We start from the raw sequence: 16,348 nt of genomic DNA, 5'->3' as shown, positions 1-16,348 counted from the left end.
GACTTTTCTGTAGTGTATTTTTCATGTTAACTGTACCCACATTTATACTTTACAGTGTAGCTGTTGTAACTGAATCCCCAGCACCACTTGTGCGTTCTTCCCTCTGCTCGAGACCGTGATGCTGTAGCCCCCACTGCACTGCAAGTGGTCTCTCTTGACTTTGCTCTGTCTCTTTTTCTGAAACACTTGCTTTTTCCTGTGGCTGTCATCTTCCATTTGGGGAGATGGTAAATTCTCGGTTACATCTAAGAAAAAGGTAACCCTAGTCACAGAACTGGCAGTAGCAAAAATGAGTCTCGTCTGCAGCATTTAGTTGATCTTCCACTGTAACCTCTGTCCTTTAAGCTGGAGGTAACAGAACCCAGGTGGTGAGACCCCGGTGAACACGTGTCTCCTTCCTCGCTGGAGGCTGGACTCTTGTTCACAGCTCCAGCATGGATAGGCGTGCGTTAGTTCATTCATTCCTTCCCTGAGGCCACCATTTCCTCCCTGATGCTTATCCTCTGGTGGAGTTACTTTTGAGTAGGCAAATGGCCAGAATGTGTTGAGAAAAAAGCAAAAACAAATCCACAAATTGGATGGTCAGCTCATTTACATGCTCAAGATACCCAAAAACCTGCCAGCCACCGTAGCTGCCTAGGACTGCCAGCGTTTTGTGGTTCTGTCTTTCCTCCTGACTCTGCCATGATTCCTGCCACTCTGGGAAGTCTACTTTGTGACTGTCCCCTCACAGGCAGGGAAGGCTTCCCACCAAAGCAGCTTCCAGCACTGTTGGACACTTACTCTGCAACTCAGGTTTACTTTATTCAGGTGCAGAGCAAACCATAGCCACCTATAAGACATATAAACCAACATGGTGGAAATTCTACATATTCAATTTATTTTTCTATCCCTTGTCATCTTAATTCTTTGGTCCAATTGTGTGATTAATAATTGTATTGTATAATTTTGTGAATTAAGTAATTCACATATACACTGATCATAACAAAAGGACGATAGAAACGGAATACTCAGCCCTTTAAGAATAAGTAAAATATCCCCAAATACATGCGGACTTGTGTCAGTGCAGGAATATTGTAATTAGAAGAATTGGTTATAACAATGTTGGTCAAATTCAGCAGCCATTCACTGTATAGATTTGATTGGAAACTAACAGGTTTGAATCTCATCATCATTTTGCCACCGTATTTTGACTAGCCTTAATTAAATCTTGTAAAAAGAGCTGATGATAGTTTGGAGGAAATATTCCAGGGAAGGCAGAGAAAAATAAAGTAGTGCTTTCAATAGAATTAAATTCTGTATGTTCACGCCATCATTACATCTACTTGAGATTTCAGCTGACCATCATTTACTTCTTATGTGAAGAACTAGTTACAGAATAATATCCCAGAGACCCTATAGTTCATACTCAACAGATAAATTTAGTTAATTAACACTTTTCCTTTTCCTCCTCCCCCCCCCCCAAAAAAAAAACAAGGACAATTTCAAAGGATCAATTTGAAAAGAAGAAAAATGATACCTTAGATCCTGAACCGTGAGTATACAGCTGTTTCTTTCTGACTTTTAGGTTTTAGTTTCAGATCAGAAAAGTTCCTCCTTATTGGTTGGGTTGTGGGAGAAGACCCTGGAAATACATATATTACCCTGGGTGGAATTTTTTGTGTGGAGTTATTTCAAATGTGGACTCCTTTTTAACTCACACAGAAAATGTATGTCTCTGTAGCATGTTGTCCAGCTACTGAATTTTAACAATGATAAGATTAGATGGATGTTTTGGTTCTGTTAGAATCTCTGTAATAACTTGGTCATTGTTGTCTTTAAGAAACCATTTAGTGGTAGAGACTAAAGGTAGGAGTATTTGGTGGAGGAGTGCTAGTATCGTTTAAAGGGAAATTTGAGAAAGAAAAACTCTTAGAAACGACTTTTAAAAACTTATGAGGGGGCTTCCTAGGTGGCGCAGTGGTTAAGAATCCTCCTGCCAATACAGGGGACACGGGTTCGATCCCTGCTCCAGGAAGATCCCACGTGCCACGGAGCAACTAAGCCCGTGCACCACAACTATTGAGCCTGCGCTTTAGAGCCCGTGAGCCACAACTGTTGAGCCCATGTGCTGCAACTACTGAAGCCCACGCGCCTAGAGCCCGTTCTCCGCAACAAGAGAAGCTGCGGCAATGAGGAGCCCGTGCACCACAACGAAAAGTAGTCCGCACTCACCGCAACTAAAAGAAAGCCTGCGCACAGCAGAAAAGACCCAACACAGCCAATAAAATTAATTAATTAAAAAACTTTTGAGAAGCCCGGTGTTGTGTGTTCTTGCCACCATCTTTGGGATGGTGTATTTTCTTCCTTCCTCCCTCCCTTCCCTCCCGCCTTCCTTCCTTCCCTCCCACCCTCCTTCCTTCCCTCCCTCCCTCTCTCCTTCCCTCCTTGCACTGCATCTTCATTGCTACATGTGGGCTTTCTCTAGTTGCAGCGAGTGGGGACTACTCTTCATTGCAGTGTGCAGGCTTCTCATTGTGGTGGCTTCTCTAGTTGTGGAGCACAGGCTCTAGGCACACGGACTTTAGTAGTTGTGGCTCACAGGCTTCAATAGTTGTGGCTCGTGGGCTCTAGAGTGCAGGCTCAGTAGTTGTGGTGCATGGGCTTAGTTGCTCCTTGGCAACTAAGGGATCTTCCTGGACCAGGGCTCAAACCCATGTCCCCTGCATTGGCAGATGGATTCTTAACCACTTTGCCACCAGGGAAGTCCCTGGTATGGTGTATTTTCAAAGGTCGTTGTTATATACTTTTTTCCTCCAGTGATCAATGAGAATACTGTTTGCAAAGTTCGCTTTGTAATACCCCTTAAAGAGGCCTCCAAGCTCCTTCCGTGTGGTTGCCGCCCCTAGGTCCCCAAAGCTGAGTCCTGAGGGTATCCCAGTGTGTGGAGATGCCTGTTTTGTTCTGTCACTGTGGTGAATGCCCATTCAGGCTGCTTGGTGAGCATAGGCTCCAGCACTGTCGGGAGTTTGGTAAATGTGGCTGTGGTGCTGAGAAACAGGTCCTCCCCTCCCTTGGCTCAACTTCCCAGCTTCCAGCGGAAGACTCCAGACTTACATCGAGAGCTGAATTAGTCTCTCCTGCCAGCAGTGCCCTGCGGGGGCGGGGGGGCACACTGATTACTTAGCAAAGTGCCTGGTATGTGAGGAGGCTGCTCCCCATCTCTTCAGTCTCTTTAGTGATAGTGGATTATTTGTCCTGACTGGCCATCTCCCTGTTTACATTCTGTCCTCCCCAGTGGTTTTCCTGTTTCCCTGTGATTTATATTCACTTTTTTAAAATTTTTTTATTTTATATTGGAGTATTTCCAGTGTTGTGTTAGTTTCTATATTCACTTTTCAATTTCAGAATTTGTTACATTGAAGTAGTAGGTGCCAGGCAGTGGGGAAGACACAGATGAATAAAGGGGGCCTGTCCTCCAGCTGCTCGTCTTCCACTAGGACAGACAGATGGATCGTAGCACAGGCAGCAGGAGGCAGAAAGGTGGTCCAGAGGGAGGGCCCCTGGCCCAGTGGGAAAGGTGACACTCATCTGAAGCAGGTGTTGGGGTGGTGGGCAGAGCATTCTAGACACAAAGATGTGAAAGGACACGAGACGTTCACCAACACTGCAGGTGAGCTTCAGTGGAGCGCAGGTAGGGAGCGTGGATGGAGCCCCAATGGGACAAAGGGGCAGAGGGTGCTTAATTTCCTCTTGTGTGTGCTGGGGCAGCAGCTGGGGAGCATCTCTCAGCAGAGAGCACTGAGGACGGCTGATGAGGGCCACTGCTGTTCTGCACAGTCTGCCTGGGTGTGTGCTTTTCCCCTCTGACAGAGCAGCAACAGAGAAGCTGGATTGGGCTCGATCTATGGTGGAACGCTTGCTCAGCAAGGGCAGTGGGAAAGTCAGGGGCCAGGGACTCAAGCGCAGTAGTGAGAGTGGGCCTTGGGTTACGGGGCTCGACATGTAGGCTGACAGGAAGAGCTGGGACTGTTTGGAGAGATGTGGTGCTTTCTAGCCCCTTCAGCCTTCCACGGGGTGTAAGTTGTGGTGGCTGTAAGGGCATGGCTGAAAAAATGTTGGCAATTCTGATTCCTAGGTGAGGTGGCAGGGCCCAGGTAAGCCCCGGCCGAAGCTGTACAGAGCGTGGGCAATGTGGTGCATCCCGACCTTTCCAGTGTTTACTTGAACAAAGGCCATCATTTCCCACTCTTGTAACTAACTCAGCAGACATTTCCTGTGCCTAGACTTAAGAACAAGGGTTTGTAACACTGACAGTATTGTTCTCTGTTATTTAAGTCCATTTAGGCATGTGCCGTCATCTAGAGCAAGCACTGGTTTTGAAAGTGTGTAGCAGTATCAAATACTGACCTGTAAAATAGGCCTTCATCATTAACAGTTTTTGTTTTTTTATTTTTATTTTTTTAATAAATTTATTTATTTATTTACTTATTTTATTGGCCGTGTTGGGTCTTTTTTTTGCTGTGCGCGGGCTTTCTTTAGTTGCGGTGAGTGGGGCTACTCTTCATTGTGGTATGTGGGCTCCTCATTGCCGTGGCTTCTCTTATTGTGGAGCACAGGCTCTAAGCACGTGGGCTTCAGTAGTTGCAGCACATGGGCTCAATAGTTGTGGTTCACAGGCTTAGTTGCTCCGCGGCATGTGGGATCTTCCTGGAGCAAGGATCGAACTCGTGTCCTTTGCATTGGCAGGCGGATTCTTAACCACTGCGCCACCCAGGAAGCCCCATAATTTTTAGAAATAAATTTTCATTTCTGGTTGCAAAAGAGATTGGGAGAAGACAGGAAAGAGGCATTTGTACAAAGAAGGGGAGAAAGTCAGCTTTTCCTATAGAAAATATCATAGTGATGCCTTTTTTGAAATATGGCTCAGTTAGTCAAGAGAGGGCATTAATGCCTCAGATTCTTGAAGTCTTCAAGGGTACAGGGTGTGAGCACAGCGCAGGAGCTGCGTTGTGTGGCTCCATGTGTCACAGTGCACTTTCTTTGTCTTCTAGTTTCGTTGATTGCAAGGAGTGTGGCCGGAAGATGCATCAGATTTGCGTTCTCCACTATGATATCATTTGGCCTTCAGGGTGAGTAATTTCCTGGTGGTTTCCTGTGATCTCGAGAAAGGGAACGCAGGTCTTGGGGGGGTGGGGGGGGGCATGCCGGCTGCTACTGCAAGGTTTCCTTCATTGCTGTCAGCAAGGCTCTGGCAATTAGATGGGAGGCAGTTTGTTCCAAATTTAACTCTTAAGTGTTTGCCCGCTTTAGGAATTAGAATCAAAGCAGTTTGCCTCTTCACTTTTGTATAATGATGTGATTTAAATTGCCAACAAAGTATTTTAATGCTGCATTTCACTGATTTGGCAACATATACTGTTTTATATAATCTGATCACACCCATTATTTTTTTGCAGCTTTGTGTGTGACAACTGCTTGAAGAAAACGGGCAGAACTCGAAAAGAAAACAAATTCAGTGCTAAGAGTAAGTTGTGGAAAGTTTTCTGTTTCCTGGTCTGTACCTTATGGAAACGTGTGTACGTTTTTTCTTCCTTTGGTTCCTTTAATATATGGCTTTGGAGCTCGCTTGTCCAGGGTTTTTATCTGTTTGTTTTCTAATACTTTGTATTTTTCTTGTCTTACCGTTAAAGAGAATCATTTGCTTTGATCTTCATATGAAAGTCAGCTTTGTGATCAGTCTGTGTTTTAGATGAAAGTTTAGAAACTTAGTTATGAGGTAAACTTGTGAATTCTGAGAGAGGAAATTTGTCAGCAGATCAAGTAGCTTAGAAATAACACATACACACACCCCAGGGCACGCTTAGCCCTGGGCACGTGTGGGGGCAGCTGTTTGCCCTTTGGTAGGTGTGGGCCCCGCTGTTGTGAAAAGTGACCCTCTGGGGCCCTCTGGGAATCAGCCAACATCCCCAGGACAGGCAGGAGCCTGGTCTGCACGAGGGCTGGTTGGGTGCGTAGCTGCTGCATTGAGAGCGGCTGCTTGTGTCTGCAAGGCGCAGAGAGAGCACCCTGTTGTTATAGGAGTAACTTTTCTTAAGTAGACTTCACTTTTTTAGAGAGGACACTTTTCAAAAGTGTACGGTTTGTCACCTTTGTCAACTCGGCTCTGAAGTGCTGGGGCCACCTTCTCCTGAGCTGATGGCAAACCTGAATGAGAAAATCCCCTGCAGCAGTGCCTTTAAAGCTCACTTGCCTGGGGCTCCCTCCTGCTCTCAGTTTTCTCCAGCAGGACAGGCAACTAACACACCGCTTATGGGGTCCCCAGCAAGAGCTGGGTCATCTGAGGAGCTAGAATAGAAGAGAGATGGGATGGAGGGAGAGGTCCGCAGGCAGGAGGAGGAAAGGGTGGCAGGCAAGGAGGAAACCCTCTGAAGCCTTGCTCGTCAATGTTAATTCAACTTCAAACTCTGTCATTACCAAAATCCACAGTTATCCTATCACTTAAACTCACTCTTGTAAAACTTTTTGAAATATTGATGAATTCACCGGTTATTATAATATTTTTCTGTATATCAGATTTTCTGTACTGACATTTGGGCCAGAGAAGTCTTTGTTATGGAGGCTGTCTTGTGCTTTGTAGAATTTTAGCAGCAGGCTGCTGCCCACTAAATTCCAGGAACACTCCCCACCCCACCCCCCGTTAATGGTGGCCATCAGAAATGTCTCTACACATTACCAGATGTCCTAGGTTGGGGGCTGCAGATGAGAACCCCTGCTTTAAAGGATCCATTCTGAGTGATGTCACTAAAGCAGTCAGCAACTTAGAATCACTTTCCTGAGCCAGAGCTTTGGTGACCAAAACAGGAATTGCTGCCGGAAGAGAGAGGGGTGGAGGTGTGGTGGGGTGCAGGAGAACCTGAGAGCTGGTCCAGCCCCCACCTCACCCCAGTGTCCAGTGAACGGTAGAGAGGGATGTGTGGACCTTTGCCAGATGAGCTTTAAAGATGAGGGACCTTCACTTACAGAAAAGGACCTTAGAAGTGTAGTGTCTCCCCTTGGTTTTTCATTTGAACATCTGTTAGCATCATCTATGCAAGTGTCTGTCAGTCGCAAAAGAGAGGTTGCCTCATTGGTATTTGCACTGACTTAGTGTAGCAGGCCCTCCGTGTTCACAAATGTGGAATCTGCGGGTACAGAGGGCCGTGTGTACTGCACCGTTTTATGTGAGGAACTTGAGCATCCTTGAATTTTGGTATCTGGGGGATTCCTGGAACCAGTCCCCCGTGGATGCAGAGGAACAGCTGCATTGAAAATATCTCCCAGCAGCTGGTCAGCGAGTGATACTAAACAACTGACCATCCACCCAAAACCACCTCCCCACCAACAGCACACGCACAACACAACTCAAGCGGCTAAAGGGGCAAAAAGTAACAACTGCAAGTGCTTTGAATGTCAGAGTAAGAGAGTGTTTTTACTGTGTTCAATTATGAAAAGCCTTCTTAAAAAAGATAGAACCCAGAGGTCAGAAAACAAAAGGCTGAAGGATTTGATCACATAAAGGGAAAACAAGGCCCCCAGCATGTGCCATGGTCGAAAATGTACATGATGGGGTACAGTTTAAAATGTCCGTTTTTAGACTCAGCAGTTCCACTTGGACGCGTGTCTCCTACAAAGATATTTGTGCGTGTGCCTAAAGGCATGTACCGGGCCATCACCTGCAGCACAGGTGGGCTATGGGGAGTGGAAATGGGAGCCTAAACCAGCACGTGGCTGCCCCTGGGAAGCTGGAGGCAGCGTCAGAGTGAGTGCAGCCTTGGCCTGCTGTCCAGGGGGAGGAGCTGCTGCCAAAAGGCCTGCCCTCGGTGGCTGAACTTGCTGGTCTGGAGGATGCCTCCTCATGTCACAGCAGGGTGAGAACAGCCCTTCTTTCCCCAGTACTGAGTCTCTGAGCACGTGTTGGCTGCTCTCCAGGTTCTCATGGTGCCGTCCCATGTGTAAAACCTGTGACTCTTCTCTCAGGGGACACAGTGGAGCACCTCTCCAGCCCTCTTATCTTCGTGGCACTCAGTTTGGTGCTTGTGACCATACTGTCATAAGTGTCTCATTTAAAAACTGTGTTTTTAGTACAGGTAATTCAGGTGATTTGGAAAAAAAACAGGAAGACCTAATTTTGAAGTTTTACTCCTGTTCATTATGGGAAAGTCATAGTGTGTGTGATCATAGTTTCATGAGGGAAGGGGGAGTCCCCTGCACCGCGCAGGGTGGCCCTTCTTAGCTGTGTCCTCCTTTTCTGGATTGGAAGCCGCCTCACGAGAGAACAAAACTTGGTTAGCAACCTCATGTGCGCGAGAGCACTTGGGGGCGAGAACGTGAGCATTTTCTTCGGGGCTTTGCAAAGAATAGATGAGATGGTTGTAAGTCATTTGCACGTAATTCTCTATTTCTTAGGATGGTTGTCTCAGCCATGGGAGATTGCAACAAGGGGGTCCAGAGTGTGACTACACAGCTGTGGAAAGTGTGCAACATCATAATTCTACTTCCCCTCATTTTTGTAGCTTTGAAAGTTTTGACTTTTTAATGGGGACTTTATTTCATTGCTGTCGTGAAGTTTTTTCTTTTTAAATCACTTTTATTGAGGTATAATTTTTCTAGGCAGAAAACTTCACCATTGGTATGCGTATTGCAGAGAAACTAAATTTTAAATAGTCTAAATTTTGCAGGTATTTCTTAACCTCAGTAAGGAATCTTCTAAACTCCTATCATCTATAAATAGTCACTGTGAACCTTTTGCAGCTTTCCCACCTAGTCTTTTTTCCCCATATGCACAGAGTTTATGCTGTGACTGTATGTGTTTATATGCTGTGTGACTGCTGTCACAGCCATCCCTGGGAGAGGGAGGGTGCAGAGGGGCAGGGCTGGAGAGCCCACCAGGAATGGTGTTGGGCAGGCCTGGGTCCTGGGACAGTGTCCCCTGCTGCCCAGGATTGGAATGCTTACAGAGCAAGGTAGTCCTTGGCTGCATACTGGCTTAGCTGTCTCAGACTCTGCACCAGGACTCTCCTCGGAGCCGGGCAGGAAGGGGCATTTGTGCCATCCTGTCTTTGAGGCTGCAGCAGCCCTGCCTTCCAGGGAAAGCAGTGGCAGGCTCCCCATTTCTGTTAGAGTTCTTCAGGTGTGGGTTCCGGCCTCAGGGCACAGCTGTGACACCGAGCAGCCATGTGGGTGCAGCCAGGGCCAGATCTCTGTCTCACCAGGGCCTGGGTGCGTGGGGCAGGAGGCAGGAGGCAGGGTGGACCCAGTGAGGCTCCCTCGTGCCTGCTCTCCTGCTTTACCCCAGAGCCCATCTTCTTTCAGATTTGGGTCCACCTTTGTGGCTCTTCTGCCCCTTACAGTTAGAAAAAGAAATGGAAATATTGGGCATTTGACAGCAGTTTTCAGTGTGTGGAATGCCTGAGACTCCAGGGTCCACCTTTCTCTTATAAAACACTCTCCTCATAGGACACGTTAGATCCCTTCTGTATTCAGAGAATGTTAATCCTTAAAATACCAGACTACATTGAAAGAAAGAGGTGGATTCTGTGGCTCCAGCCCTTCTGAAGCCCTCTCATCTGCTTGTTCTGGACTTTGCAGGGCTGCAGACCACACGGTTGGGAAACCACTTGGAAGACCGAGTCAACAAGTTTTTGCGGCGACAGAATCATCCTGAAGCTGGGGAGGTGTTTGTCCGTGTAGTGGCCAGCTCAGACAAGACAGTGGAGGTCAAGCCTGGGATGAAGTCACGGTTCGTGTGCACCCATTGTTCCAGCGGGCACCCCACCTGGTTACCCAGACCCTTGCTTTCTGGCAAGGCTTTAGAGTTTGCTTAATTTGAAAGCTTTTCATAAGTTAGTGTGTACGCACCCTTCTTTCAGTATTCCACATTCATTAGGGGAGGTGAAATTTGAGTGAAGCAGTGTTACAAAAGATGGGATCAAGGCTCTGAGCTCCCCAGACCAGTGGAGGAGCTCTGGGCCACTGGTCAGAAGGGGCGACGACCTCACCTCCAGCTCCTCTGCACTGAGCGGGTTTGGAGCAGCAGTAGGTCTCATTTGTAAAGCACTTTGTAAACGGTGGTGATGCATGCAAACATCAGGCTCTTCTATTTCAGGTTTGTGGATTCTGGGGAAATGTCTGAATCTTTCCCGTATAGAACCAAAGCACTCTTTGCCTTTGAGGAGATTGACGGAGTGGATGTGTGCTTCTTTGGGATGCACGTTCAAGAGTATGGCTCTGATTGCCCCCCTCCAAATACAAGGTAATCCTCTAGCTTCTTTGGGGTGCGTGTCACGTGTTATGCTAGCAACTAAGACTTTAAAAGTCTTAGCTGCTAGTTTCGTTAGTTTCATTTTCGGCTAAGCCAGTGGGAAGTGAAAAGTTTTGATGACTCTTTGTAGAGTGTTTTGTGTTGTGAGTACACATGGGTTCTGATCCTGGTCTTGCTGTTGCGCCTGTCTTACCTGGGGCAGGAAATCTACAGTTAAGGGGGTGGAGACTGTTGCACAGGCCCGAGCATTCTTTGATGCACCTATGAAAATGTCACACCTCTGCTGAGAGTTATTTGACGCTCAGTCAAGAATCTGGGTGATAGGGAATTGGAAGTAGCTTTTCCTAGTTTGCCCTCATCTATCCACAGTTCTCCGTGGAGAGTAATGGCATTGCTTCTTAGTTCAGTGACGAAATTGAATTCCATTTTATTGATTGGTAGCAGAGCTTGGTGATGGCAGTTTTCTTATGTCCTGTTTGTGGGCAGCATAAATGCTTTCAAAATAGAAATTATTTCTGGAGCTTTTTTGGATGCTGGTATCTGGTTTCAGGTTTGGGAGGTAACCTGAACTTTCAATTAATTTCTCCCCACCCTGCCCCCCAGGCGTGTGTACATATCTTATTTGGACAGTATTCATTTCTTCCGACCCCGATGCCTCCGAACAGCTGTTTACCATGAGATCCTGATTGGATATTTAGAGTATGTGAAGAAATTGGGGTAAGTTCAATTCATATTATTCAGAACTAATAACCCATTTTAAATTTTCACTGTGTATATATTTTGTGAAATAACACAAGTATTTTTTAAGATTTTTTGTGTTTTTATTTCAGTGTCCTTAGATGGACTGAGAGGTCTCCAGAGCCCTTTCCAGCCAAATGCTCTCTTGGGCCACGTGGGTCTGGGGCGCCCAGCACAGCGCATGTGCTTTCCCTGCTTTCTTTGTTCTTCTCATATTCTAGTCTGGATTTTTTTTTTTTTTTAGATGGCTTTATTGAGATGTAATTTATATATCACATAAGTGTACAATTCAGTGGTTTTTTTGTTTTTTGTTTTTATTGGCTGTGTTGGGTCTTTGTTGCTATGCGCCGGCTTTCTTTAGTTGCGGTGAGTGGGGGCTACTCTTCGTTGTGGTGCACAGGCTCTAGGCGCATGGGCTTCAGTAGATGCAGCACATGGGCTCAGTAGTTGTGGCTCACGGGCTCTGGAGCGCAGGCTCAATAGCAGGGACCAAACCCGTGTCCCCTGCATTGGCAGGCGGGTTCTTAACCACTGCGCCACCTAGGAAGCCCCTAGTCTGTTTTTTAAAAACTTTACTGAGGTGTATTTTATGTATCATACAATTCACCTGTTTCAGGTGTACATTTCAGTGATTTTTAGTAACTTTAGCAAGCGATGAGCTGTCACCATGAATCCGTTTCAGAGCATTCTCATCCGCATCCCCCCGCCCCTGTAAGACCCCTGTGCCCATTTGCTATTCATCCCTTGTTGGATCCCTGCCCCCAGTGACTACTAATCTCCTTTTTGTCTCCATAAATGTGCCTTTTCTGGATGGTTCATAGAAATGGAATCCTACCAGGTGTGGTCTCTTGTGTCTGACTTCTTTTTCTATCTCTGTTTTTATGTTCTAGATCACGTTTCTTTCCCAAATTTGAAAAAGAGGTGTTTGATTGAAGTGTCTTGAGCAGAATGAATGAGATCTATTTTGACTTTAACCCCTTAGAAAGAAATACTCTGCTGCCTTTCCAATGTGCAGGAGAAAGTAGATAGGAAGTTCAGTGCATCCACCCTGGGGACAAGCCATCTGATATGCCTGATGCGTCGCCAGGCTCTCTCTTGTGTCATAGGTTCCCTTTCTGAGGGGCTGAGGTTTCAGCCCCTGCCTGACATGCACACCCAACAGGGAGGTACCTTAGGGCCAATTTCCAGGCTGTGTTTGTGCTCTCTAGAGATCTGACTTTACCCTTACCCCTCCCCCAGCACACTGGTTTGGAGTCTCTCACACCTCTCACATGTTCTGCCAGAAGCATTGTGTAATTTCTTTTTTGTTGTTTTTCTTCATAGTTTTTCTGTCCTTGCTTTGGTCCCTGCTCATCAGCTGTTCCTCCTTGAAGGCAGGGATGATTTAGCTCATTGCTTCCATCTGAATTGTGTGTGTGTCCTGCAGGTATGTAACAGGACACATCTGGGCCTGTCCCCCAAGTGAAGGAGACGACTACATCTTCCACTGCCACCCCCCTGATCAAAAAATCCCCAAGCCGAAGCGCCTGCAGGAGTGGTACAAGAAGATGCTGGACAAGGCCTTTGCCGAGCGCATCATCCATGACTACAAGGTGCCCTCACCACGGGATTGGGGGCGGGGGACTCCCACATCTTCAGGTGTCTTCCTCCGTGCTCACGCGGGTTAGAATTACATCTACTTACTAGTGTAGGAGAGGAAAAATTTTTAATTTTTAAAAGCATAAACTTAGAAGCAACTTCACCACTGTCAATATTTGCAGTTGGCAGTCTGCGAGCAGTGGCAGCAGAGCCTGTGAAGTTGTGTGCCATGGGAGTGTGCAGTCCCCTCCCCACATTGTGGCCCCAAGCCCCCTCCCCAGAGTGTCACCCAGGCCCCCTCGTCTCACCGCTGTGCTTGTTCATTCTCCAGGATATTTTCAAACAAGCGACTGAAGACAGGCTCACTAGCGCCAAGGAGCTGCCCTATTTTGAGGGTGACTTCTGGCCTAATGTGTTGGAGGAGAGCATTAAAGAGCTGGAACAGGAGGAAGAAGAGAGGAAGAAGGAAGAGAGCACTGCGGCCAGTGAGACCACGGAGGTAAAGCCCGGGGCCCCAGCACGTGTGCTAAAGGCTGTGCTCTAGCAGGTCAGGGAGTGAGTGTGGGCTGCTCAGTTCTCAAGACGTGGTCTCGTCTGTCTGTGGTGGTGTTTTCATACGTAACCTCACTGTAGTACCGCCCACCGCAGGGCAGGCCTGGACCTGGGGCACAGCCCACACTGGGCTCTAGGCGAGCTGGAGACACACCCCCCACTAGGTGGATGGAGAGGCTTGCTCTGGTGTCTCTGGGCAGGACGGCGGGGCTGAGGCATGGAAATATGAGCGAGGAGGGCATCCTACCAGGGGGCCCAGAAGAGATGGGTGGAGATGGAGACGGGTGTCATGATCAGGAACCAATCAGTTCATTTGAAAAATAACTTGAGGAGACTTTTGCCAGGCCTCATTCATTCACTTTGTTGTAAATTGCCCCCTGCTCTTCGCTGGGTGTTCATGCATCTGTGCACTCTCTCTGGTCACTAAGCCCCCACCGTGTGCAGGCACCATCCTGAAGGGTGCAGTGGGAACTAAAGAAAACTCCATCCCTGTCCTTAAGGGGTGTGTGTCCTAGTGTGTGGTGTACGCTGAGATGGTATAGGAGCTCAGGAGAACAGACACGAGGGAAGAGGGCAGATGGAGGGCCTGTCTAGGGAGGTGGCATCTGAGCAGAGACTGACTGGTGAGAGGAGCCCACGAGATCAGGGGACGGAGCCTCTAGCGGAAGGAGGAGGGGGTCAGAGTCTGAGGTGGGAGTGAGTGTGCCGTGTTTCACGTGTTCAGGTAAGAGATGATGTTGGTTTAGTTGGATTCGTAGCTGTCGGCAGTGAGAAGAGTATGATGTGTTTTGAGAGTAACAACTCCACAACTTAGGGCGCATCTTTGTGGCACGTGAGGGAGACTCTGGATTGAGGCTGCCTGCTGAATCTGGGGCCTTAGAACTGAGTCATGTTGCTGCCTCTCCCTGAGGGGAAGAAGGAAAGGAGAGCACACTGGGGGGAAGAACACACTGACTGTGGTGTGTTAACCTCGAGATGCCTGTTACCAACCGTGCAGGCTGCATGTGGAGCTGGCATCCAGAGCCGGGGATCTGGGGTTGAATGTCTGCATGGCTGCTTCGTGCCAGGCAGCCTGTGCTTTAGGGTGTGTCCTTTTTGCAAGACAGCATTCCTAGGCCCTTCCAAAATGGAGAAAATGTGGATGCAGATAACGATGAGTATTCATGTCACAGGTGGGTCCCAAGGAGAGCTCGAGGGCTGTGGTCATCATTTTCTGCCTGCCTTTTGCTGGGCCTCCCTGGAGGCGGGACCTGTCATCCTCTGGAGCATCGGGTGATGTAGGGCTGGAGATGCTGCTCCCCAGGGACTGGAGAGATGCCGGCAGGCCCCACCCTCAAGCTAACCTGGAGGGGTGGGCTGGATTTCAGTGGAAACTTGGGAGTGCCTGCGGGAGAAAGACCACAGTCGATTTATGAACCTAGGTCCCTCTGCCGGACACCCGGGCATGGGAGGTGGCCTGAGTCAGCACTAGCATCCGGGGCTCAGGGGGCGCTGGGAGGAGAATTGTGCTGTCAGCCGAGCTCCCACAGAGGGTCTCTGAGGGGGATGCAGCCCCAGCCGTGTGCCTGTTGAGGAGGAGTGCCTGCCTCCAGCCAGCAGAAAATGCAGGACCAGGAGAAACAGCTCCCACCCCCTCAATTGTTAGATCCCAACTAGCATCCCAGATGTGTTCTTCCCTCCAGAGGTAACATGATGTGTGGCTGGTGTGGCACAGGCAGTGCTCGCTTTATGTTTAGTGACCACTGGACCCATTTAGTCCTGGCCGAGTCTGGGCCCTGCTTCCATCCTCATCACCTTCCCCTCAGTGGTTTCCTCTGAAGGCAGCAGTGTTGACAGCTGTGTGCGGCCTGTGCACAGGCAGGTTGGGCTCTGCTCAGTGGTCTCCTGCCTCAGCTCTGGCTCCCTGGAGCCCCTGCGGCCAGGAGCTGGGCAGGGCCGACAGCTTTGAGTCTTGTTGCAGGGCAGCCAGGGCGACAGTAAGAACGCCAAGAAAAAGAACAACAAGAAAACCAACAAGAATAAAAGTAGCATCAGCCGAGCCAACAAGAAGAAGCCCAGTATGCCCAGCGTGTCCAACGACTTGTCCCAGAAGCTCTACGCCACCATGGAGAAGCACAAAGAGGTGGGCGCGGGTCGGGTGGGGGCAGACCAAGTGCAGGGGGAGGAGGCCTGGCCAGGTGACACCAGGTGGCTTGTCACCAACTCAGTTCACCACCAGCAGGAGTCAGATTCAGTCCTTCTTTCCTTGGGGCTGACTCCACTCCTCCTTGTTGTCCCCCAGGTCTTCTTTGTGATCCACCTCCACGCCGGGCCCGTCATCAACACCTTGCCCCCCATTGTCGACCCCGACCCCCTGCTCAGCTGTGACCTCATGGACGGGCGAGATGCCTTCCTCACACTGGCCCGGGACAAGCACTGGGAGTTCTCATCTCTGCGGCGCTCCAAGTGGTCTACGCTGTGCATGCTGGTGGAGCTACACACCCAAGGCCAGGACCGCTTTGTCTACACCTGCAACGAGTGCAAGCACCACGTGGAGACGCGCTGGCACTGCACCGTGTGTGAGGTGAATGCATGGCTCCTGACCACACAGAGCCACTGGCGGAGCTGGCGAGGCCCATGGCGCTCTCGGGCTGTGTGTTTCAGGGGAACTCTTAGTTCGCATTTTCCAGGGAGAAAATGACCAGATGACAAATGCTTATCTGTCCACTGGCCCACCATTGGTTTTGAGATTGTGTTTTGGGGTTCATGAATGAGAGGCTTTCTCTTGATGTTGGTGGGGTTCCCGCCCTGTGCCCGTGCTTCTTCCAGGGCAAGAAGTGGCCAGCGTCCCGTCACAGAGCAGCCTGGTCCCGACGACATGTGACCAGGGTGCAGGGGGCCTGGTCTTTGGGGGATGGAGGGAAGTTGGTGTGCTCCCCCAAGGAAGCAGCGTTTGTGCTGACCTTTCCAGGATAAGGCATTTTGTTATTTTATTCGTTGTGTTTCATTAACACCACCTCTGTATCGGGCACGTGCATAGGCCTCTTGGTGCAGGGTGGGAGCACGAAGACAGGAGAGCACAGCGGTACTTTGGTTCTGTCAGGATTCTGACTGGTTCCTCTTCTGGTGCCCTCAGGTCTGGGTTTGCCACGAGGTCAAGATGTCCTGCCATTGTCAGGCGGGTCCCTTTGGTCAGGGGTCTTGAACCCCTCCTCCCTT

The 16,348-nt window shown here is 48.9% G+C and overlaps 1 protein-coding gene across 2 annotated transcripts in view; it reads left to right on the top strand.

Annotated features, from left to right (window-relative positions):
* Positions 1–16,348, top strand: part of CREBBP (CREB binding protein) — a 125,629-nt gene that overhangs the window by 103,836 nt on the left and 5,445 nt on the right. For both annotated transcript variants that reach the window (XM_057747476.1, XM_057747474.1), the window contains 10 exons: positions 1,478–1,534; positions 5,034–5,111; positions 5,439–5,506; positions 9,610–9,760; positions 10,127–10,273; positions 10,886–10,999; positions 12,447–12,612; positions 12,930–13,097; positions 15,111–15,272; positions 15,432–15,713. In XM_057747476.1, coding sequence (XP_057603459.1) covers positions 1,478–1,534; positions 5,034–5,111; positions 5,439–5,506; positions 9,610–9,760; positions 10,127–10,273; positions 10,886–10,999; positions 12,447–12,612; positions 12,930–13,097; positions 15,111–15,272; positions 15,432–15,713 — 1,393 coding nt within the window. The remainder of the gene's footprint in view (positions 1–1,477; positions 1,535–5,033; positions 5,112–5,438; positions 5,507–9,609; positions 9,761–10,126; positions 10,274–10,885; positions 11,000–12,446; positions 12,613–12,929; positions 13,098–15,110; positions 15,273–15,431; positions 15,714–16,348) is intronic.

The sequence above is a fragment of the Hippopotamus amphibius genome, chromosome 9 (assembly GCF_030028045.1).
Source record: "Hippopotamus amphibius kiboko isolate mHipAmp2 chromosome 9, mHipAmp2.hap2, whole genome shotgun sequence".
Lineage (NCBI taxonomy): Eukaryota > Metazoa > Chordata > Mammalia > Artiodactyla > Hippopotamidae > Hippopotamus > Hippopotamus amphibius.
This window is presented reverse-complemented; position numbering and strand designations above follow the sequence as displayed.